Here is a 23179-nt window from a genome sequence, read left to right as displayed (position 1 = left end):
GTACGGGGCACTGACAGATTCTTGGTTGATGCTTACCACCTTCCCGTCTTATGGGTCAGGAAACTGAAGCTGAAAAAGTTGTGCCCGTGACGCCCCCTCAGCAGCTCGGCACAGACTTGCACCCACAGTTTCTGAAGCTGCATGTTGCCTTGCTGCTGGGGGCCCGGCTCAGCCAGGACACTTTGGGAATTTGTGTGTTTTTAAATGGCACAGCTTGCTGTGTTCTAACTGATGTTTAAACTTGCAAATGTAGTAGACAGAAGGTGGAAAAAAGACCACGTGTATATTTCTAGAAGAATTAATGTAGACTTCTTTTTACTATTGAGAAAATATGCTGGTGTTAATGACAAGACCATATGCCAGAATGAAAGTGCATCTCTGTCATCGGTGTAGAACTAATGTCTGCCTTTTCCCCTTCCCTTTCCTTAGGGCAGAGCTTGGGATATGGCTTTGTGAACTACATCGACCCCAAGGATGCAGAGAAGGCTATCAACACCCTGAATGGATTGAGACTTCAAACCAAAACAATAAAAGTATGTTTACAATTTTTTTTTTATATTTACTTGCAAAACACAGGTTAAGAAACATAAAGGTCTGTTATAGTTCTTTCCTTTATTCATTTTGTGCCCATATAGGTGCTTTCCTGGGAAGCACAGTGGGATTTTTTGTGTTTGTTGCATTCTGGGGGAAACCTGATTCACGAGTGCTATATGTTATCACTCGTGTATTAACAAAGGACAGAGTGGCAACTTTCTTGAAAAGAAGTGCTTTTTAAAGTCTACTGAATTAAATCTCCTTCCTTTATAGAGAATTACTTGCCTTATGATTTGAGGAAACCTTAGACCGTTTCTTCTGGCACAGAGCTTGGCACACTTGCTCTGGAAAGGGCCAGGTGATAAATATGTTCGGCTTTGTGAGCCGTAGTCTGTGTCCAACTTCTCAACTGTGCCGTTGTAGCTTGAAGCTGCCATAGCCACTACATGAACTAAAAGATAGGGCTGTGAGCGTATAAAACTTGATTTATGGACACTGAAACTTGAATTTTTGTATGTTACAAAGTAGTCTTTTAATTTTTTCCCAATCATTTGAAAATGTGAAGACCATTCTTAGCTCAGGGGTCATACAAAAACAGGTGGCAGCTGGATTTGTAAGGGCTGGGGCTGTGGTTTGACTGTGTCTTAACAGATTCAGCTTGCTTTGAGGAGACTGACTAAAAGAGCTTACATGCCACGCAGGTTATTTTTCCTGTTACGTTTTCCTTCTCAAGACAAACGGTAAATAATTTTGTGGATGTTTTTCCACTTTTGTGAAATTTTACAATTCTGATGTAGATTCTCTCTGGAGAAGAAGTTAATCTAATTTGCGGTATAGATTTCTTTTCCTTTAGAAAATAAAAGGGATGTTGCCACTGGCAAACTTAGTAAACGTGCCATCAATTTTCCCTCTCCTGCCCAGCGCAGACATTGCCGATCAATCATGGCAATCTTTCTCACTGAGCCTAGATGTGGCTTCCAAATATTTTTCAAAATAGTGTTCCAGACAACTTCTATCAATTGACTCAAGTTGGAACCTATTTTCCACCCTTGATTTAAGAAGTCATCTCAGACTATAGCCTGAAGTGGTGAGGGGAAGTTAGTCAAGGCTGACTGTGGCATCCATCTTGCTTAGAGACTTGTCTAGAAGATTTCTGCTCATTTTTTCAGGTATCTGGAAATGCAGTGTCATCTTTGTGCTTAAAAGTTGCATCTCTCAGAATTGTCAGTTAAGGTAATTTGTTAGCCCTGGGTAGTTTTGACATCTCATTCTTTATATTTATTGGCCCATAGGAAAAAGACCTCCCATCTCTATCTCATTTAAGAGAAACAGTATGCGGTTGATCCCCAAACATATTTGGGTGTAAGATGTCCAGGAATTCTACATGTATATTGATCAAGAAAATGTCCTATGAAAAGATTCACCCTTCAGTCAGAAGATGAACTGGTTATTATATTATGGAAATTTGAGGGGGAAAAATTAGATTTCTAATACATTTAAGATCACAGAGACTTAAGTTTGTTTTGACATTGGTTTTTCAATCTGGATTGCTTTTTCTAATTGTCCATACTTTTTGATGGTGTCACAGGGATTAACCTTTTACTAGCACTATTAAGTAATAACCAAGTGCTTTTAAAAAGAGAACATCCAATATCCAGTTACCTTCAGATTGTTTTGTGTGCACTCTATCCTACTGCAGATTTTTGGGAGCCTCCCCAGCTTAAATTGATTTCGAGGATTGCTCCTAATTTGTCTTAATTTTGAGGTCCTAAGTGGTGGTTAAGAAGAAAATGGAATAGATGGTTGGGATGGCTCATTCCATGACATGCCACACCCTTTTTTCCACAAATTCCAGAAATAACCACCCTTATTTCATTCTAGTGAGTCAGTTCTTTTGCTAAAAGTCAGTTATTTTGCAGTAAGGTCTGCAAGAAGGTAGAAATGCAAAGGAGACAGGTCACCACAGAGGAAATGTCCGTGGCCTGCACTGAGACCATTGGTGACAGCTGCTTCCTCACTGTCCATCACCCAGCCTTCTCTTCAGGGCCCAGCTGCTCAGGCAGAATACGTGGAAGAAAGGACAGTGATGCCTTGTGGCTTTTACACTGTGACATCTGCTACTTCTCTTCTGATTTTCTGAAATGGGGTGGGGGTGCTGGGTTAGCAGCCGGCTACTTCTTTCCCCGCCCCCATTTGGTTCCTGCACAAATATCAGATAACAGCTGGTATCCTCAACTTGGCCCACATTTCTTTGAGGCAAAGCAAACCATTTTCCAAAACTACATAGCACCATTTTTGTCTGTTTTTTTTTTCTTCTTATTTTCAGTTAGACATGTTTGTGTTCTTATACAGCATCTTGAGCTGGGTTTTTCTAGTGTTCGTTGCTTTAAGTACCTTTTGGAAGCTTCATTTAAGCTTTCCTATTCCCTATTCTATAAATTAGTCTCTTTCTCCCTTCCTCCAGTCCATCTTGGTGTCGGGCTAATCTTACAAAAACACCACCTTCCTCATGTTACTTTGCACTCACAATTCTCTTGTATTTCCCTACTGTTTTTACCATGTAATTTCGCTTCACTCTGGAATTACCCAGTGTTATTACTGTTCTCCATGGTAGTCAGACTGGCTCTTCACTTGCAAGCTGATTGTCTTCCCAGCCTCGGTGCGTATGCTCATGTAGCTCCCCCTCATTTTAGTTTAATGGTGGCCGGCCCATCTTTTAGAGCCCATCCGAAGTCCTTCCTTCAGCTGCTGCCTTGCTGGGCTGTTCCAACTCAAGCTGGGTTCCCCCTTCTTTGAAATATGTTCTTATTATCCATGAGGAACCACAGAAGTTTGGGGATTGAAGGGCCTCGTATATAATTTAGACTTAAGCACTATGCTCTGCCCCCAATAAAAGAATCGAGACCTCTGTGGTCATATGGTTTAACTAAGATCGGGCAATTGAGGACAGAGCTGTGACTCAACTCCTTGTCTTTTGATACCGACACCAAAACTCTTACCATGACACCATGCTTTCCTTTAGAAAGGTACAGTAGATTAATTAATATATGCATTATATATAAGTATACTAGTGTTTGTGTAGTCCTCGACTTCAGGTTTCTGTTACGTCTTCTAATCCACCTAGCGTTTATATGTTTGTTAGAATTCCTAGTTATTGGGATATTGAAACAGTGAATCAAGTACTGTGAGAGGTGGTTTATTTAGCAGTTTCTCCTGGGGCTTCCTAATAGTATTAGCCCAGTAGGGTTTTCTTCAATAGATGGATGGTATGTTGAATAAATGACAAATATTCAGTGTTTCTGCAATGAGTGAAGCAGAGTCCCTCAGGCTGTACAAAATCCTAAGGCAGTTATTCCCAAACCTGGTTGCATCAGAATCACAAGGAGAGTGAGTTAGAAATACAGATTTGGGGACCCGCTTCAGACCTACTAGATCAGTGTCCAGGGATGAGATGCAGAAATCTGTTTTTTATTGTGCTTACGCAGGTAGTTTTTGTCAGCAAATCGAAGATCTAGCACTTAGGAACTACCAAAATGTGCCTTTTTTGAATAGGCCGATTTGCTGAATATTTGGTATTTTTGCATGCGAAGTTCAGTTTGTTACCAGCTTTTACGTTGATAATCCTCTTGCAGGTAATTCTCTTAACTGGAGTATTAACCATGATTTTTCTTGAGCCTGCTGAGTGATAGTTTAGCACTCAGAATAAAAAGTAGTTCATACGGTCTTTACTTAAAAGCATGCTTAGGAATTAGAACAACTTATTATGTTCACCTTATGTTAGAAAGATATTTATTTTAAGTAGTAGCATTCATAGATTAAAGTTGCAAAGTAGTTATTCTCTCCTAAGGATCGCTTTTTTCCCTGGTTGGGTTCATGTCCCAGGAGCTTACGTTGCTGGTGATGTCACACCCTCCCTGAACTGCACTGGAGGCAATATGATGGTAAAGCCTGTCCATGTTGTCTCTGATACTGAGATGGTAAATAGCGTGTGACCATTTCAAGATGTTTTTAACTTCTGACATTAGAGAGAGTAGTGAAAAGGTAGTATATATGCCCAATTCAGGTGTCCAGGTGGAAAAAAATCTTCTCATGGCAGTGTCAAAATTGTATGCCAGGGGCTCTCATCAAGAGCCCTCTGGTCCCCATGGGAACCCGTCATTTTGTGGTTGTGATTACTGTGTTCAGGCTTCATGGTCTTTCTCCCTCATTTTGTTTTTAGGGGGTCTCAAGTATTGATAAAATCTGAACAGTGTATGAAACACTTACGGCTTCAAGCCAATACCTTTTTTCTCCTCCTACGGGAAAATGTATTTTTGCCTAGGTTAATGGTGTCAGACTTAAATTCATGATTAGCAGAGTAAAATCATTCATTTCCGAAAGTGCTTGAAGACTTTTCCCCCCATCAAGTGGTATGAATAGATTATTATCACATACGCAGTGAAATAGATGTCTTCCAGCATCTCTGCCAGCTTCTCCCCCTTCTACTATGGGCCTAGGAAATTTTATTATTCCCAAAATTGGGCTTGCTTTATCTGAAAGTAGGAGCTGTTATCTCAAGGAATAGAACTTTCCATTATTATTGATTGGTACTACCCCTAGAAATCCGTGTCTTCTCTACCTCACAAAAATGAAAAACCATGTCTGGAAATACTACCAGCATAGAAAAACTGCCTAAATTTGTTTTTTTTTGGTGGGGGGAAGATTAGCCCTGAGGTAACATCTGTTGCCAATCCTCCTCTTTTTGCTGAGGAAGACTGGCCCTGAGCTAACATTGTGCCCATCTTCCTCTACTTTATATGTGGGATGCCTGCCACAGTATGGCTTGCCCAGCGGTGCCATGTCCACACCCAGATCTGAACTGGCGAACCCCGGGCCACTGAATTGGAAGGTGTGAACTTAACCACTGTGCCACTGGGCCGGCCCTCTAAATTTACTTTTGATTAAACAGATTTTTTCTTAATCATTCATAGATCAGGCTAAAGTTCACCTTTGTTCAAAAATTATTAATTGATATACATTAGTGTGAAATTTCTCATATTAAAATAAACTATCATTTAAGCACATATGGAAAAACTGTTAAAAAATTGGAATACTAATTACAAATAGTAATATCCCTTAAAGTGTTCAGTTTGTTAGAAAGCAATTAAATAAAGCTAATAAACCTTTATTCTAAGCTACTGTATTGCTTTTAATTATTTGTTAAATTTATACCATTTCCTAACTAGCCTATCCTTTTCTTAATTAGTAAATGTCATGTTCGCAGACCTTTTTTTTTCTGTTTAGCATGAACTATGCGCTTAATAGAGAAGGAATATAGAACTACGTTTCTGAAACCTTACCCTCTCTGACGTGGCTGAAGTGACTTAGCTGGCTGTGTGATCTTGGACAAGTCTCGTAAACATTTAAGTTTCCATTTATATCTGTAAAATGAATGAATTATTCATGACTGAGAGTGCATATTAAGTGCCTCTCTCTTTTATTTTTTTTAACTTTTTTTTTTTTGAGGAAGATTAGCCCAGAGCTAACTACTGCCAATCCTTCTCTTTTTTGCTGAGGAACACTGTCTCTGAGCTAACATCCATGCCCATCTTCCTCTACTTTATATGTGGGACGCCTACCACAGCATGGCTTTTGCCAAGCAGTGCCATGTCCACACACAGGATCCAAGCCGGCGAACCCTGGGCCGCCGAGAAGCGGAACATGTGAACTTAACCATTGCGCCACCAGGCCAGCCCCCACCTCTCTTTTTTTTTTTTTAAACTTTCCATGGTCTGCCAAATTGCAGAATCAAGAAAAGGTGTAACTATTTTTTAATAGACACTTGGTTATCATTTAGAATGATTGAGTTAGTGACGAGATGTGGCGCCCTGTCCTGAGGTTTCCCGTTACCACTGTTGAAAGTTTAGCAGCCACAGTAAAATTGGTGCTGGGAAACGCTTTTCTAACTCAGCCTTCTTTTTGGTACAGGATTACTGGGGATGGGGTTGGTTTAATTTATCATTCTAAGTTGTTATTTTAGAAAATTTATTTCTGACCGTTAGGAAATACTCTGTAGATGCTGCATCAATCGACTCCCCACTGTAGAGAAGGAAAGGGCCTGGAAGCTGGAATGAAAGCCATGCTAGACTAAGAGCTTGCCACCTGGTGGGTGCTTGGTTAATATATCTGCAGCAGCGTTCTGGCGTGTTTGAGACAAGTGGGTTTTATAATAGCAGTAATGCTGAGAGCTCATGCTTTTTTTTTGCCCCCCTCCCCCCCCCCCACCCCAAGGAAGATTTGCCCTGAGCTAACATCCTCTGCCAATCCTCCTCTATTTTTTCATGTATGGGACATCTCCCCAGTGTGGCTGGTGAGTGGAGTTGGTCTGCGCCTGGGAACTGAACCTGCGACCCGGGCCGCTGATGTGGAGCATGCAGAACTTTAACTACTTGGCCATGGGGCTGGGCCCGAGAGTTTATGCTTTTGTAAGGAAGTTTGAAAGCAGATCTTAGGGGGACCAGATAGAATTAGCTAGAGCACAAAGCAGGATGGAGGAGTAATGTGGACATGAGCCTGAGAGCATTTGGGGATCATAAAAGGTCGGGGTGCCAGGCCAGGGAGTTGGGGGTTTTATATTAGTTCTGAAGGAGAACCACCAAAGAGTTTTGAGCAGAGCAGTGGTGGGTTGGATTTGAGTATTTATTAGGAGAAGGTCTGCTTTGTATTTAAACCCCACATCTCTCTGAGCATCTCAAGCCACCTAGTGTTCCTTTTGCTTGTGCAGTTGATGTTATTTTCCATGAGGGTACAAAATGTAGATGTTTGTAGAAGTGTGGGCTTCACAAATTTATAAAGCATCTCCTATACATTACCCCTCATTTCAACATGTGTTGAAATGATCATCATATACCTTTTACCTTGACCAAATTTGGAAAAGTGGGACAGGCTTCAAGTTAATGAATAACTTTTGAGGTGTTAGCCTAAATTATTATTTAGCTGGTCAGACGTCTGTGGAGGGAGAGAAAAGTTGAGAAAATACATCCCAGGAGTGGAGGCAAAAATGGGAACTTTGAGTAAATGATTTCTTTGCGTTTTTAAAAATATAGACCAAGTGCATGTCTTTCTAACTTTATTTTTGACTCCTGGTCTGAAACTTTCTGGAGCCGTGTGCCACGTTTTGACAGTATTTTGCTATATCTGATTATCAGAAACTCTTTAATGCATTTAAATAAATTTCCTGGATCTATATTGAGTCCAGTACACAATCCTTATTTGAAATAAGGAATAACAGATTTTTTTTTGTTTTTCCACGCTAAGGGAGATTAACCCTTAGCTGACACCTGTGTCAGGCTTCCTCTATTTTGTACGTGGGTCACTGCCACAGCATGGCCGCCGATGAGTGTTGTAGGTCTGTGCCCAGGATCCCAGCCTGGGCCAATGAAGCAGAGCATGCTGAACTTAACCACTAGGCCATGCGGCCAGCCCCAGCAGGGTTTTTTTTGAGTAATGTGTTATTTGTATAATACCCATCTTGTGTTTTGTAGAATGCTCCATTGTCAGCTTTGATTTCTTTTCTTTTTAAACACAAAAAGCCCCAGAGGTTGTTACTTATCTAGGGCAGCCTAGAGAGTAGGGGTGGGTGGCCGAGCAGGGTCCAGAACTTGGTTGTCCTGACTTCAAGCCTGTTGTGTTACTCCTGCTTCTTCCAGGCTGTCTCCAGAGTGGGCTTTGGACCTTTGAAAACTCCCAGAGGGTGATAACTTGGCATTCTCTGAACTGCTTTTCTCTAGATACTTTTCCACAATTATTGGAGCAGAGGCTGACTGCACAGAGGGAAGGGTGAGGAGGGGGCCTCCTGGTGGCAGTGTCCTGGCTCACTTCCTGCCCATCCTTGCTTGTGAGCCATGGGGTGGGGTGGTGGTGGTGGTGGAGTCTGAGCAGTTGACTGAATCCATCCTTCTTAGGAGAGAGTTTTAGGTTGCTGTGTTCCTCAAGCATGCCTCCACGTCCTGCCTGTTGCATAAATGTGCATCAGCAAAGGCGTCTCTGCAGGGCACCCTTAGCACTTGTCTGCTTCCCTCTCCTGCTCTTTAGGGCAGGGCAGGGCTCATTGTCCTACGTTTATGCCTTGGGAGAAGAACTACTAGCTCAGTTTGGTGGCTTCGGTCTATTCTGCCAAGTTACTTGAGAGGTTAAAGATAGGTGTGCTGACTTCTGAAGAAGGGTCCCTTAATTCCTTGCTGTATCTATTTTTTGTAGTATGTTCATAGGACTTTTAGCCTCTGGATTCATGCAAAAACAACAATAGTCTCTTGCAGGCAAATGCTCCCTTTGACCAATGAAATGCAGCTCAAGTTAAGGGCCTTGTTCGAAAATGATATAGCTGATAATACTCTGGGACCAGAAATGGGCGTCACGTTGGCTGGTGCTGGTAGCGTTTATTGTTTCCTTTCCATCTCACATTATCAATGTTCAAGTGTTTTGCTTAGGACCCGGTTGTAGGTACCACTATAAACAAACTGAATATTCTCTTGGGGCCCTTAATTCAGGGTTTTTAGCATCCTTGAGACGTTCTGAATCAGATCTTTGTTAGGTGCGAGGGAGTGGAGCCGTGCCTAGTGGTAGAAAAAGTTCTCCTGTCTTTCAGACGGTCACTTGAGACAGCTAGACCTCCAGTTTGAGAAGAAAACTGGTATCTGGAGGTCATATTTAGCAGATAGGTGAGTTAACATCAATTTAAATATTTCAGTGGTCATTGGACAGTAAAGGAATTGTTATAGTAACCTTCTGAATCTCTGCTTTGTAGGAGACTGCCCATTCTTCAAGAATGTTTTTCTGGTAGGTTCTTGCGAGTCTTAGATGCTAGTTTAAAATTTACAGAAAAGTGCGTTTGTCTCTCTTAATTTGTATGGACTCTTTAGAAAAACCTGTGTGGTCCATTTCTTTTCCTCCCACCTCTGCCAGATTTTCTGTTGTTGCCTTTAGCATCAGTTCTTGTCCACAAATACTACATCAGAATTACTTTGGGAAGTTTCTTGACGTACTCTTTATGGCCAAGCAAGAGAGAGGGCTCTAATTTGAAGACAGTACAAGACATCTGCTAGTTGTCTGCTGCTCCCTGTGAGGAACTCCTTTGATGCCACATCAGGACCGAGAGTCAGGGGTCCTGGGTTTGCTTTCAGCTCTTGCTCTCTTGGTCTAGTTTTCTTATTTGTAAAAGGGTGGAGATGGTACCAGGATACACAGTTCTTGTGAAACGTTTTGCTTGATATCTAGAGGTAGAAAGTACCGTGCTGGCCTGTTACTTTCAGAGAGAGAGGATCAAGAATATTCAATATTTTTCAATCTTCCTTTTTTATATTAAAGTTGTATTTTAGAAATCTAGTTGGGGAGGAATTAAAAAGCTACTTTTACAATGAAGAAAGTAAGTCACAATGTTTAGTTCTTTGGTTTAATTTTGTTGGATATTTAAAAAATTGCTTTAGTTACTTTGTGTTACAGAGACATGGATTTTGGAAAAAATCAATAAATCATGCTGCTGTGCTCTGTTTTTGGTCATTAGTGTAAGGTTACTTCCCTCCAGGGGGATGAGAAGTTTAATCCTGCATAGGTTCTGGGGTTGCTAATGAGTCATGAAATGACCCTCAGGTGAGCAGCGAGAAGGGCAAGGAAAAGCAGAACTTCTGCATGATCCTGGAGACTGGTAATTCAGAAAAAGCTTTAGTTCCCACAAACTTTGTTAAATGACTGTTTAGAAATACACCTATTCCTGCTTGCTTTACCCAAACAACCGTGTTCATATTCCTAGAGAGATTCTGGAGTCATTGAGCGCGCCGCCAACCTCATAAAATCCAGCACAGCAGCCTTTTGCAGAAACTGGCCAGGCTGATGGGCTCCCTAATCCAGCTGAGCCACATCCAGCCGGTCTGATTCTTGGAAATACCTTTGGATGGCTTTTATGGACTTTGTTTTATTTTACGTTTTTGTATTTTGTGATTTAGAGTCACACATATTCATTTCAAGCTACTGGGAATCTGTCCTGCTCATTGGGAGAACGTTAGTGGGTGGCAGGAGAAGGACTTGACCTCTGTTAACTTTTAGGAGCTCTCCTAGAAACCCAGATACTCCCCACAGTTTGAGGATTACCTATTTAAAATCCCCCGACATAAGGGACTGCCAAAACTTCAGTGTTCATCAGAATCATGGAGTGGAGGGCTTGATAAAGGGCAGTATTCCTGGACCCCAATCGAGACTTGCTGAATCTGGTTATCTGCAGAGTGAGGCCAAAGAAATTGTATTTTAACAACCACTACAGGTGATTCTTAACAAGTGGTGGTTTGACCTGAGAACCGTTATTTAGTGGACCTTAATGATTTGCACTTGGATACGTCTGTGGCGCTTGTTTCAAAACAAATCTACATGTAGATAAGATTTTAATTCATGGGTTCTATCATAAACTATCTGAAATGCCCTTGATTAACAGATATGCTTTTAATGAATATAGTGCTGGACTTACTTAAGAAATAATACATATTTTCTCTCTCTCATACACACACACACTTTACTCATTTTCTGAGCATTTGAATGTTATTAAATACTTTAGCATTACAAGTATGTAAACATCATTTAATATTTGATCCTGAAAGTGGGGAATTTGCAGTACGGTTCTTCTGGGGCCCATTCATTTGAAATGGGTATTTCATAGTATAGAGATTGGGAATTGAACGATATGATTCAAGATGGTTGTGAATCCTTAGATTATGGAAGCTGCTTTTATAATGCATTAAAAAGTTGTCTCATATTTATAGGCTCCTAACCACACCCCTCCCTGGTATCTGGATATTTGAACTTTCTAGTCAGGGTTGGAATAAATGGGCATTTGCTCTATTATCATAAGAACTCCCCCACATGGCATGTTATAAGTATTTAAAGAAAAAAGACGTTTGCTATATGGTGCCTTAATTTATAAACCTTTTGGTCTACAAACTGAATTTTGTCCCAGAGCTACGTGAAAGCAGTGCATACTATTGCCTTCTACTCAGGTTTGTAAAAATGGGTTAATAAGTTCTTCTCACCAACTTGCAGGATTTTCCTTAGTGTTCTTCTTCATTAAGCAGTGTCTTAGGGGAATTGTGAAATATGCATTGTCTGCAAGCTCCTCTGGTGCTCAAAGTCAAATGAACTGTGAAGGTGAGGGCTAAAAACACCCCTCTCACCTTTGTACTTTGTTCTTTGAGTATTAAAGAACATTGATCTACCAAGTGGCAAAGGGGATACTACTTGGCGGTTTAATTACAGCCAGTGAATGTTATTGATGCTATCCATCAGCGAGACCCGGGGAAAGGGCACGGTGCCAGACCATTCTGTGCTCTCGACAGTGTAATTAAATACCGCAGGACTGCGTTCTCAAGGTAAAGCGAGGTGCTTCTGCTCGTCTGAAGCAGAACACTTTGTCTTGCAACAAAGGTGAAGGTGGTTATCCCTCCTTACTGCCCCTCTTTAAATTTCCGGAGTGGTTCTATGAGTGGCAATGATCGCTCTCTTCATGGTGTACCATTCAGGTTGTCCGTGTTTTCCTTTAAAACCCTCTTTCTTGTAAAATCTTCAAAACTGTCATACAGAAGGCTTTAGGAACACAGTCATTACTTTTCGTTAAAGCTGTTTGGGGGAATATACAGCTCAGGTTTCTAATAGATATTTGGAGAATGAAGGATTGTCTTCGAATGAAACTATTAGTCCTGTAAATCAGTTCATTTATAAAAGCCTTCCCTGTGATTATTCTCTAATGTCTAATCATGTTGAGAGAAAAATATCTTGGTAAGTTTGAAGTTATAAAGCATTCGGTAATATTTCAGGGGTTATTCCTTTTAAATTATCTGTTGAATAAATTTTTCATAATTGTATAGCTTATGTCAGGTCCACAAAATATATGTAGGTGAAACTTTCTTTGGCTCTGGGGAGGGCTTATAATAATATTTCTATTATCCTTCTTTCCCTTTATCATATTAGCTGTGTGTCTCACACGCAAATTTCCAACTAGGCCTATTTGAGAGAGAAGAAATATCATAGACAATCCGAAATGTTTCTTGTTCCTGTGCCCTCCACCCCCTTTTTAGCAGCGTGTAGTCCGTGCCAAGCGAGAACTTCAACCCAGGCTACCCTTGAAAGAGTTGATTTCCTGACTTTGTTCGCGTACACACACACACGTACACACGTGCTAGATCCCTGACAATTGGGTCAAATTAGGCCCCAAAACAACAGACTGTTGTGGTTTATTGTAATAGAGGTTTGGGTTGCAGACTGTTTCACATTTACAACAGGTGTTCGAAGGGGGATTGTTGAAATAAAATATCCTTTGTTTAAAGAGAAAGATTGTTAGAAATTTTCCTTTGGAAGTTTGAGGAATAATTGTTTAAAGTCTATTGAAGCTTTAGTCAGAATGATTATTTCATCTTCAAGAGTCCATCCCATTAGGGCCTTATTACATAATATGGAACTATAACAAGACCAACAGTCAGCCTCCAAGTTTGTAGTGAAGGTCATGTACTTTAACACTTATTAATGTTCATACATATGCTTTTTTCCCTCTCTCCTTACCCTCCTCAGAAAGGGCGAGGAGATCAAATGTAATATTAAAAAACATTTAATTGCAAATTGATTTTTAAGACTATGCAATAATGGGTATACAATCTTGGCTAGCCGCTATCTATGAGTAATTAAATAAGTACTAATTCTGTAAGCAGTTTGAGTATCTGGTATGTACCGGTCAGCTTTGCTAAAAGTTGGAGCAGTGCCAAAATATGACAAGATGTCGTCTGGTCCTTGATGTCATCATGTAGTCCGGGAGACAGCACTTACCTTCTGTGCCCATTATTTGGATGTGTGATGAGTGAATGCAGAGTGCAGTGGAAATGGATATGTCACTGGCTGTTGAGAGGCCTCTGCAGGGGTTTCAGAGGCCATAGGGTTTTACAAAGTAGAGTTTATCAGGCAGAGAAAGAAGAAAGGTGTTCTGTGAAGGAATGTCTAATTCAAAGACACAGGGGCCTTTATGTGACGCGTACTTTTTGGAAGAAATTTAACATCTGAAAACTGTAAAGTGTACTTATTCTATCAAATAATAACCTTCTACAGAAACGGTTGGTAGAAAGATTTGATTAAGCCTAGCTCCATAGTTTACCTTTATCCTTTTTTAGTGAAGATTTTGATTTTGACTATTCTCCTCACCTAGGTTATGATTAGAAAACTCTCTCTATGTTGTATATATATGTGACATGCACATATGCATTTCTGTACTCTGTCACTCCCCTGGTCATAGAAGTTTCACCTTGACATTTAAGAGCTCTAGAATGTGTCCCAGCTTTAGTGTTGTCATTGTCCTACAGAAATTTGTCTCCTGGCTCAGCTGGGCTCTTCCTCCTTAAGTATGCAAGTCTAATTGTCATCTTGTGCTTTGGGTCACTCTGTGCCTATACTCCTGTACACCACTCTCATTATTTATGAAATTTTATTTGTCCCTAAAAGCCTTTCTTTTGTACTGCACATTACCTTTCTCTCCTATTTGGTGGTCTACTCTCTGACAGCAGGCATCTTTGTCTTCAGAGCACCTCACAGAATACTTATGCTTTTTTTTTTTTTTTTGATGAGGAAGACTGGCCCGGAGCTAACATCTGTACCCATTTTCCTCTTTTTTTTGCTTGAAGAACATTGTCCTTAAGCTAACATCTGTGCCAGTCCTTCCTCTACTTTGTATGTGGGATACCACCACAGCATGGCTTGATGAGTGGTGTGTAGGTCCACGCTCGGGATCTGAACCTGCAAACCCCAGGCCGCCAAAGTGGAGTACGTGAACTTAACCACTATGCCACCAGGCTGGCCCCATTATGCTTTTGTTTATAATTTCTGAGTGAAGAACTTTCTGTATATTGCTTACAGGAAATAGACTTGCTCTGTGTGCTCCAAGATGGGAAAATTCACAATTTAGGTGAAATTAAAAGTGAAACTCTGTCACTTCTTGGCAGGCATTACTATTCATTGAAGATACGGTCAAATGAAGGATGTATAAAACTGCCACCTGCTTTTTCTTTTCTACAATAAGTGAAGATTTAACTATTGTTATCCCTTTATGTGAGATTTTCCACAAAATATCCATCAGCCTGTGTCTTGTCTCTCATCTGTCTCCGTAGATGCAGGACTGTGTGAAAGCCCTAGGATATGTCATCTACCGAAATTGGCTTGTTGAGAATCCTGTGCTTTTTCCACACGTTACAAACCAGTACTAGTTGGCTTTTAATCTTAAACAGCTCCAGTTTACTTATACTGGGTAGTGTATGGTCCTTCTTTAGGCTTGACTTTCTAACTCAGCATTTTAATCTCTCTACAGTGCCTTAGATATACTAGATGCTTAGATGCTACATAAATTATGTTTTAAGTTTATTTTTGAAGGTAAAGTTGTGACAGGTATCTTGAGAGTCTGGCTCTTGTTGGAGATTGCATCTGATCAAGTTTCAGAACCTTGAAAGAACACTTAAGAAGCCATTACTGGAGAATGACTTTCTAAGAATTGGATGAGTACATCTGTTTTTCTATAAGACAATTTAACTTGTGTAGTTTCCAGCGAAGCATAAAAATCCAGATTGTTTGGACTAGCATCACACCTTCTAATCATCTTGCCTGAGAGGTGCTTCAGAAATAGCCCCTGCAGGAGGCCATGGAATAGATTCACTCAGCAGATTCCGGAGTGTCGGCTTGGTGGCTGAGGCTATAAAATAGGCATACATACAAGAATTAGTTTCAACCCTCTAGGAGCTTAAAGTCTGATAATATAAAAGCTATGTAAGTGCATTGCAGTACTGTTACCCTGGTAGGAGGGTTTGAGGCTCTGGCAGGGTTGAACATACCTGAGTATTGGGCACTAAGTACTGAGATTTCCCTTTTTCTGTAAGTCTCTCTAACGCTCTCATACTATATTTAGTGAAAGTGTCTAAAATGAAAAATTTACAGTACTACCTGCTAGTGTAGCCTCCTTAGTGTTTTTTTATGCTCTGAAGTCACATTGAGTCATTAGGTGCCGGTTGCATGGTGACTTGTAGACCATCCGACATTCAGAAACATACATGTAAACCCTAATCTGAGGTTAGGTGCTGTTCCATTGGAGTCTATTTATTATTTCTGCCACCATCTCCCAAAAAAGTATCCTCTGTTCCTCATTTTGCATCTCACTTCAGGCTGTAAGAGATCGCTATGAGAGAGACTGAGGAAATGGGAGGATTTAAAGTGTGGTAGTTTGATTGAAGAAATAAAATGAAGTTGGCCTTTTCTGTCAGCCCATAAAGATGCTGGGTGTTGGCCCTCTGTGTGACAGTAAGAAAGCCTTTTCCTCCTGCCTTCAGCAGCCTCAGGCTTTCTGACACGCTTGTCTGCTGTTGTCTCACAGAATACTTGTAATAGTGTAATTACGAGTATGTAATTACAAATTGTACTGTACTATTGTAATAATTAATATAAGAATATCTATAATAACTGCCGTGGATTTGGAAGAAGCCTTATTTGTTTAATCTTGGGACTGTTTTTCTGTTAAAGTGCATACGTCTTCCTTGTGCAAAGTCCACTCTGTGTCTATTTATGAAATCTCAGAGATAATAGTAATATTTGAGTTTTTCTTCCATAAATTGAGAATGCTGATAATACCCAATTCGTACACTCATGTAAAGATCAATTGAGTTACTTTATGTAACATACCCAGAACAGTGCCTGGCACATTGTAAGCACTTAGTAAGTGTTGAGGGCTATCATTATGTGTATTGCTATGATTTTATATATATGAAATGATATATGTGTTGTATAATGAAACCATTAAATTATGGTTCTCCAGCTCTGTGCTAATAGTTTTATTATTCCATTTAATCCTTGTAAGTTCTTTATGAGTAAGGACTATCATTAACATCAGATTACAGAAGAAGAAATAGAGGCTTCCAGGGACCTAAGGAAATTATTTCTGAATTATATAACTGGTAAGTGACAGAGCCAAAACTTGGGCCTAGCTCTTTGGGACTCCGTGCCCTATGTATTCACTCCTTAACTTTGGAGGGCTCTACTACAAGCATTAATTTTGTGCCACTAGTTTGCAGTATGCTCTGTTGTGGCCAGAACTTCACCAGAAATAATGCATTCTCTTCTGTCTTTTATAAGGTTTTTGACCTAATAATAAACTGACTCATGTTTGCTTCAATTCCAGCCAATTCATGTTCACTTAACGTTTCCGAAGATTATATGGCCAAGTAGATACAGGCTCATTTCTCATTTTTAATGTTAAAAGTAAGGGAGTCAGTTTTCTTAACCACGACTGTAAAATTCCTAATGCAGAGAGGATAGCAATGGACTCTTCGTTACAGCTGAAACTCCCATCGTTTTTTTCTTTATTTTAATGCCTCTTTAGTGTAATCCCTTTCTAAAATTTTAATGGGCCAGGTGAAGGTGCTGGGTTGGAAATGGAGTTGGGAACCTTTTGATTGACAGATTGCTGCTCAGACCCTGGGATGACGGATCCACCACTGCAGTAGTGGACTTGATTCAGCCACCCACCCTGCTGCTTCACATACCTTGTGTTTTATTTTTTGTTAAATTCTTTGCATGCAGAGATCTTGGGGAATTTTGAAAGCTTTTGTGGGCTTTCAAAGTTGCATTTCAAGAATATCTTTACCGTGGACTCCCTGTTTGCCTTCACCAGCACAAGAGACCTGGTTGAACCAACTGTGTGCTACAGCCAAGCAGAAGCAACGATAAAAGGGCGGAGAGGATCTGCCCACTGTGATACTGGAATCAGAAATAAAGATGTGTGTCAGGACAGCCTCTGTGAACTCTCATTTAATTGATACACATGAATGAGACTGTTTTGGGTCGCGTTTAATAAACTCTGCTCAGTGTAGTTTTTCAGAGGCTGAGTTTAAGACGTGAAAAAGGAAATTTTTTTTTTTTTTTTGCTGAGGAGGATTTGCCTTGAGCTAATATCTGTGCCAGTCTTCCTCTGTTTTGTATGCGGGTTGCTGCCACAGCATGGCTTGATGAGTGATGTGTAGGTCCACACCCAGGATCTGAACCTAGGCCACCAATGCGGAGCATGCCGAACTTAACCACTAGGCCACAGGGCTGACCCTGAAAAAGGAAATCTAATTGGTTGTCCCCAGTGTATAATTGGTTGTACAAACCTTACAACCAGCATATTTTTCTTTTTATGTGGCTATTCAGTAGTTTCAGTATTATTTTTAACAATGCCTTATATGATCACTTATGCTTATGACATTACTTCTTCTTCGCTTCATCTTTAGTTTGGTTGAGAATCAACTGCCTGGAATTTTATTTAATGAAGTTGCACTAAAACTTGAACATGATGTGAAGCTGGGAAGTCTCTCTAGTGTAAAAAAAACCAGTTGCTATTTTCCCTTTCTGTTAAATGGTCTGTAATTAAACCACAAAAAGCAGGCATGTTTAATACCTAAAAGATTCTGACTATTGTAGGTTCATTTTAATTTAATTGGTGCAAAGCGTGAGTCTCAGGATTCTTAGTTTGGTTTTTCTCCCTTCAACTCCCCTCCTCTCCACCCACCCCAATGATAGATTTTTCTCAAACATCTCCTAAATAATTCTCAAGCATTAGTAGTAGAAGAGATACAGTAACTGTCCTAAGGGGATGACTTATTTTGATGTATTTCATGTTTCCTTATGTGTATATAAGAAAAAATCTAGCAAAGCCTAAAGTTCTTACCTTCTTGTGTATCTCTTTGGGTGCCTCCTTGTAGATGTCTGGTCACCCTCTCGATAACCATCGTTTCACTAGAAACTTGCATGATTTCAGACTGTGCGGTGCAGCCAATGGTATAATGGAAAACCCCTTGACGAAGAGTCAGGACCTCTGAATCTTACACCCAGCTCTGTGGCTTTGGGCAATTCACTTCGCCTTTGTGTGCCTCGGTCTCCCTCTTTTCTAAATATAAAGAGATTGGACTAAATGATTTTTATATTCTCTTTCTGCTCCAGAATTAAGACCCCTTCCCCCCAGCGACATATTATTCTGTCAGAGATTTTATGGCCTCTAGGGATTTGAATCCCCAATTTGCTAAAGGAAACTTTATTTTTTAAATGTTTAATGGAATCTACAGTCTAGTCTGTACACAAAGGACTGTCACGTAGGATTTTTGGTATATTACAAAGTGGATTATGGCCCCTCAGCTTTACAAGATTTCAAAGTTCGTCTTTCCAATTAGTGTGTGATTATAAATCATCTTATTACAAAAACTGTATGGTAGGTACTAGGGTGTACAAAGTGGGATAGAGGTAAGGTTTCTTATTTCAAGGAGTTAAGCCAGTCACAAGACAGGGTAGCAGATGAGTACGTCTTGGTTTGTTTAGTATCTAAGAGAACAAGGCATAGAATGCAGTGTGGGGACAGGTAGGAAGTACTAACCCAGACTAGAGTGGAGAGGTTGGATGAGAGGTGACTTTAGGAACTGGGTGATGCCCATGCAGAGTCTGAAATGACCAAAATTTGGATGAGTGGAAAGAGCAGCCTATGCTAACACAGGGAAGTGAGAGAGCGGGAAGCTTTGGGAAACTATTGTGGGTTGTGTGTGTTTGTATAGAGAAGGTAGTCAGCGTCCTGAGCATAAACGGCTAAGAAATTTGAAATGAATCTTAAAGCATTAGGGAGTCCTTGAGGGATTTTAAGCAGAGAATAAAACAATCAAATGTATCCCCTGGTATCTCTGAACTTCTCATTTAAATTAAAACAATTTTTATATAGACTTGAAACATTCAACAAATCCAGTATCAATACAATTTGAGATTCCATATGTATTTTCCACTGATGTAGTTTTCTAAATTCTGTGTCTTGAACTCCCTCTTAAAGGTAACTGCTCTAATCTATAATACCTTTTCTAAGCCTTCCTGTTAGGCGTGATTATCGTTTCGGCTCTAACACCTTTGCTACAGCAATCTTTAATTTCTCACGGACTTATTTCCAGGTGCTTTGTTCTGTCAGGTTTACTCATTTGCAACCCTTCATGATACGTGTCCGTCCTTATGCAAAACCTCATCTTGGGCTGTGATGTGTATATGCCTTGATGTGTGTCTGAGACCTCTTCCTGGTAGGGTTGTGCATTTAGAAGTAGATCAAAGTACACTGTTTCCTTTTAGGTGAATTTTGAGGCGTGTGGCCTGAACTGTGGTTGGAAATCACATCTTTGTCTACTTTACTTCTGAGCTCTTTTGGAGGGTGCAGGATAGCTACCTGTCTACAAAGCCTTGATAATGTCACAAAACCTTTGCTCCTGCCTACCAGACCCAGAACTAATTTTTGTTTAGTGATAGTGTCATTTTTCAGAGAGTGCCATCACGACTCCATTTTTTGATATGAACGGCAATTAACACTGTTTAAATAGGCATAACTATGAGCCCTTCTACTCCTTTCAGCTGAAGAGATCGAATGGAGCTTTTCAAAAGTCTGAAGTGGCACGTATCTCATTTTCAGGTTTAGTGTTTGTAGTCCTGGGTCAGTAATTGACAAGTGATAGAAGTTGTTCAGTGGTGATCTTGCCAGTGGGAGATTTTTCAGATGTCCTTAGTTTAATTAATAGAGAAGGAAGTGCTTTGTTCGTTTATAGACCTTATCACTTTAATCTGTTGGTATTAATGTCCACTGTCACTGATCTTTCCGTTGATTAATCAGAATTGAGAACGGTTGAGTTTTTGGACAAAAGCATTTGGACTTTTATTGAAAGTGATGTACTGGGATTTTAAACCTTACTATGTACATGTAATAAAGTACCAATTCTTAGCCATGAGATATTTTTTGTTGCTTTTAATTCTGTATATTTTGATAGTCCATTCGTAGTTTATGTGTTACTTGTCCTTGAATGTTTAATGTATAATTAGTTTTAATTGCTGATGAAGAAATGAGTTTTTAATTACAAAGAATATGCTGTGTCTCAAACCATTCCGTTTTTGAGACCTAATTACTTTGATAAGTCTGTTTTTATCTCTGTTTTGTCCAGTCTGATCTCATTTGTGAAGAGCAGTTTGAGAAGCCTTTGGGTGGAGCACGTATTTGCCTGGTACTTCTGACTGCCTCCCTTCCTCTTCTCTCAAGGAATCTTACTATTCCTTGTCTTTGTTTATTATATCACTCGTAGGGTTGTGAGAAATTCCAGAATAACCTGAGTTTTAAATTGCTGTCTTTGGAGTAGATTGGTGTTCGGTGTTGTACTTCCTGTATCGTCTTTAAATATTTAAATTGCAGACTTTCTGGCTGCCTCTTAAATTAGATCCTTCACTTAGTAGTTTTGACATTTCATAACCTTGCTCCTCAGGCATGAAATATTCACCTGTTTAAATGGCAGTGAAAATTTAAAATCTAAACCCATCTATTAATCCACCAAATGTAGATTGGAGAGCAGCTTGCACTTGGTGAAAGAAGTAGCTGTTTTGACCCCACTGGGACACATGCCGGAGGTTCATTGTATTGAATTATTTCTAATAGAGAATTTGCCATTGAACAAAACCATCTCTTGGGTCTTCTCCAAGGGATTTTAGTCTTGAAGGAACCATAAAGATAGACTTAACACTTTGAGGTTTCAGATAGCCCAAGAATGATTCTCTAGGTGAATTTTAGAGCGAGGCACCAGTATGAGCTCCAAATCCACCAAAACATCAGAAGGGAGAATTGCTGATATTTGCCAGATTCAAAATTTGGTCTGGAAACTGATTTGAATCTCCAGAGTACAGGTCCGTATCCCACTGCAAGTCTTCTTGCTGCTTTGGTCTGAGTACATTTTCTGCTTATAGTCCTTTGAGGTGGAAGAAAAAGAAGAAATGTTTTCCTTTTCCTGGAAAGGAGGGAGGATGTTGCTGACAATGAAATCCTTGATAGAGCATGGGAAAGAGGCTGCTTTAATCCCAAGAAACAATAAAGATTTAGGAGGGAGACATGGCAGTTGGTCTGGGAGGAGGGTGGGTGCTCTCCCCTTTATTTCCTGGAAGTGGGCGGGTGTGGGGGTGGTGGTGGTACATTTCTCATTTAATTGCATTCTAAGAATTAGAAAGTAATGAAATGAATTTCAAAATCCTAATTATGATGTGCAGTTTCTCTAGTTAATAGCAATTAGTGGCCATTCGTCCTTCCTTGGGAAAAGTTACTTTTTAAAAATTACTGATGGAAAATAAAATAACTTTTAACGATAATTTCTCATGCCGTCCTGTTTTCTGCTCTCTCTGCTCAATTTCACTGTGTGTGTGTGTGTGTGTGTGTGTGTAAGAAATGACCAAGATTCATTTCGTTTTTCCAAACTCTCAGAACAAGTGCACTGATACGCTGTAGTGTGGTATTGTGGCAAGCAAACTGGACAAGGAGACAAGAATGTGGGGCCAGGAGATCAGAATTTGGATCCAGAATTCAACACTTGTTGTATATAACTGTAGGCATGCTATTTACCTTGTCTCTACCTATTTTCCTGGCCATAAAATACTAATGTATTTTATACATAGGTTGTTGTGAGGCACAAACAAAATGATTATATTTGAAAATGCCTTGCAAATGGTGAAGTCCCATAAGACCCTAAGTATAAATTAAATAGAAATATTATTTGTTACCACCATGAGTTGATACACAGTTTAGTCCCCTCTATCCTGCCTGTGGTGATGGGAACCAGTTATTTGACAAAGTTACTGAAATATACTGTTCTCAGAAGCTTTGTTATTGGTTCTTGGAGCCCTTTTACTGTGGCTGTGTTCTACAAATGTACCTGAGAGTTGTTTTAATCAGATATGGTAAGATGTGCAGACATGGAAATGATTGTTACAAAGGAAGAAGTTTATACTTACAGATCTATAGTAACAGGAAGCACAATATGCCATGCAGGGCCACATGGGGAAGCACCAGAGATGGTCAGGGGGCAGCGGGGAGAGCAGAGTGTGGTCCGCAGCAGAGCCTTTCTTTGGGTTGTAGTGGGAAGGGAAGGGTGAGGCAGGGTAGATATACTGGGTGAGTTTGGCATTGCATAGTTTGAATAATTTTGGAGAGCTCTTGGCTATAGGGGTGGTCCCTGGTTGTCTGCTACCTGGGCTTGGAGTGATTTAGGGCAGGGGGAATATTGGCTTAGTGTGTGAGTTGGATGAAGGAGATAGAGATGTGGGCTCTGGATTGGTTGGTTTGTATATTAAGGACATGCTCACAGGGGAGTCATTTACTATCTCTAGAAATGAGCTATCCCGAGGAGGGGCAGTCTCTCCAGGCTCAAGGCCCTAAATGCCAGAGCATCAAGAATACAGAAAATAAGAAAAGAGAGTCCATGCAGGCTGGGAATTAATGATGCAACGTGAACTGGAGACCAGACACTGAAGGGAAAAAAAAGCAGATAACATAACTGACCCAAGTATGTTTTCAGAGCTTTTATATAAGCATTAAATATAGGCCCGTTTTCCTAAATATATTTTAGGATTACTTTTAAAACACTCCACCCACACTCCTCTGAAATGTACAAAGCAGTGAATGTCACTGCATGCGTAAATTATTCTGGAACACAGTAAGAGACTCAGGTTACTCTCAACTTTAATGGTCTGGATCTTTACATTCTCAGATGCATTTCAAGGTAAATAGTACTTATGATGTAGTCAC

At 40.1% G+C, this 23179-nt stretch overlaps 1 protein-coding gene across 18 annotated transcripts in view; it reads left to right on the top strand.

Annotated features, from left to right (window-relative positions):
• ELAVL2 (ELAV like RNA binding protein 2) overlaps positions 1–23179 on the top strand; it is a 130668-nt gene that overhangs the window by 92279 nt on the left and 15210 nt on the right. For all 18 annotated transcript variants that reach the window (XM_070495749.1, XM_044756907.2, XM_070495742.1 and 15 more), the window contains one exon: positions 430–533. In XM_070495749.1, coding sequence (XP_070351850.1) covers positions 430–533 — 104 coding nt within the window. The remainder of the gene's footprint in view (positions 1–429; positions 534–23179) is intronic.

This window comes from Equus asinus, chromosome 23 (assembly GCF_041296235.1).
Source record: "Equus asinus isolate D_3611 breed Donkey chromosome 23, EquAss-T2T_v2, whole genome shotgun sequence".
NCBI lineage: Eukaryota > Metazoa > Chordata > Mammalia > Perissodactyla > Equidae > Equus > Equus asinus.
Note: the sequence above shows the minus strand (reverse complement) of the source record. Positions and strands in the feature narration are given on the sequence as shown.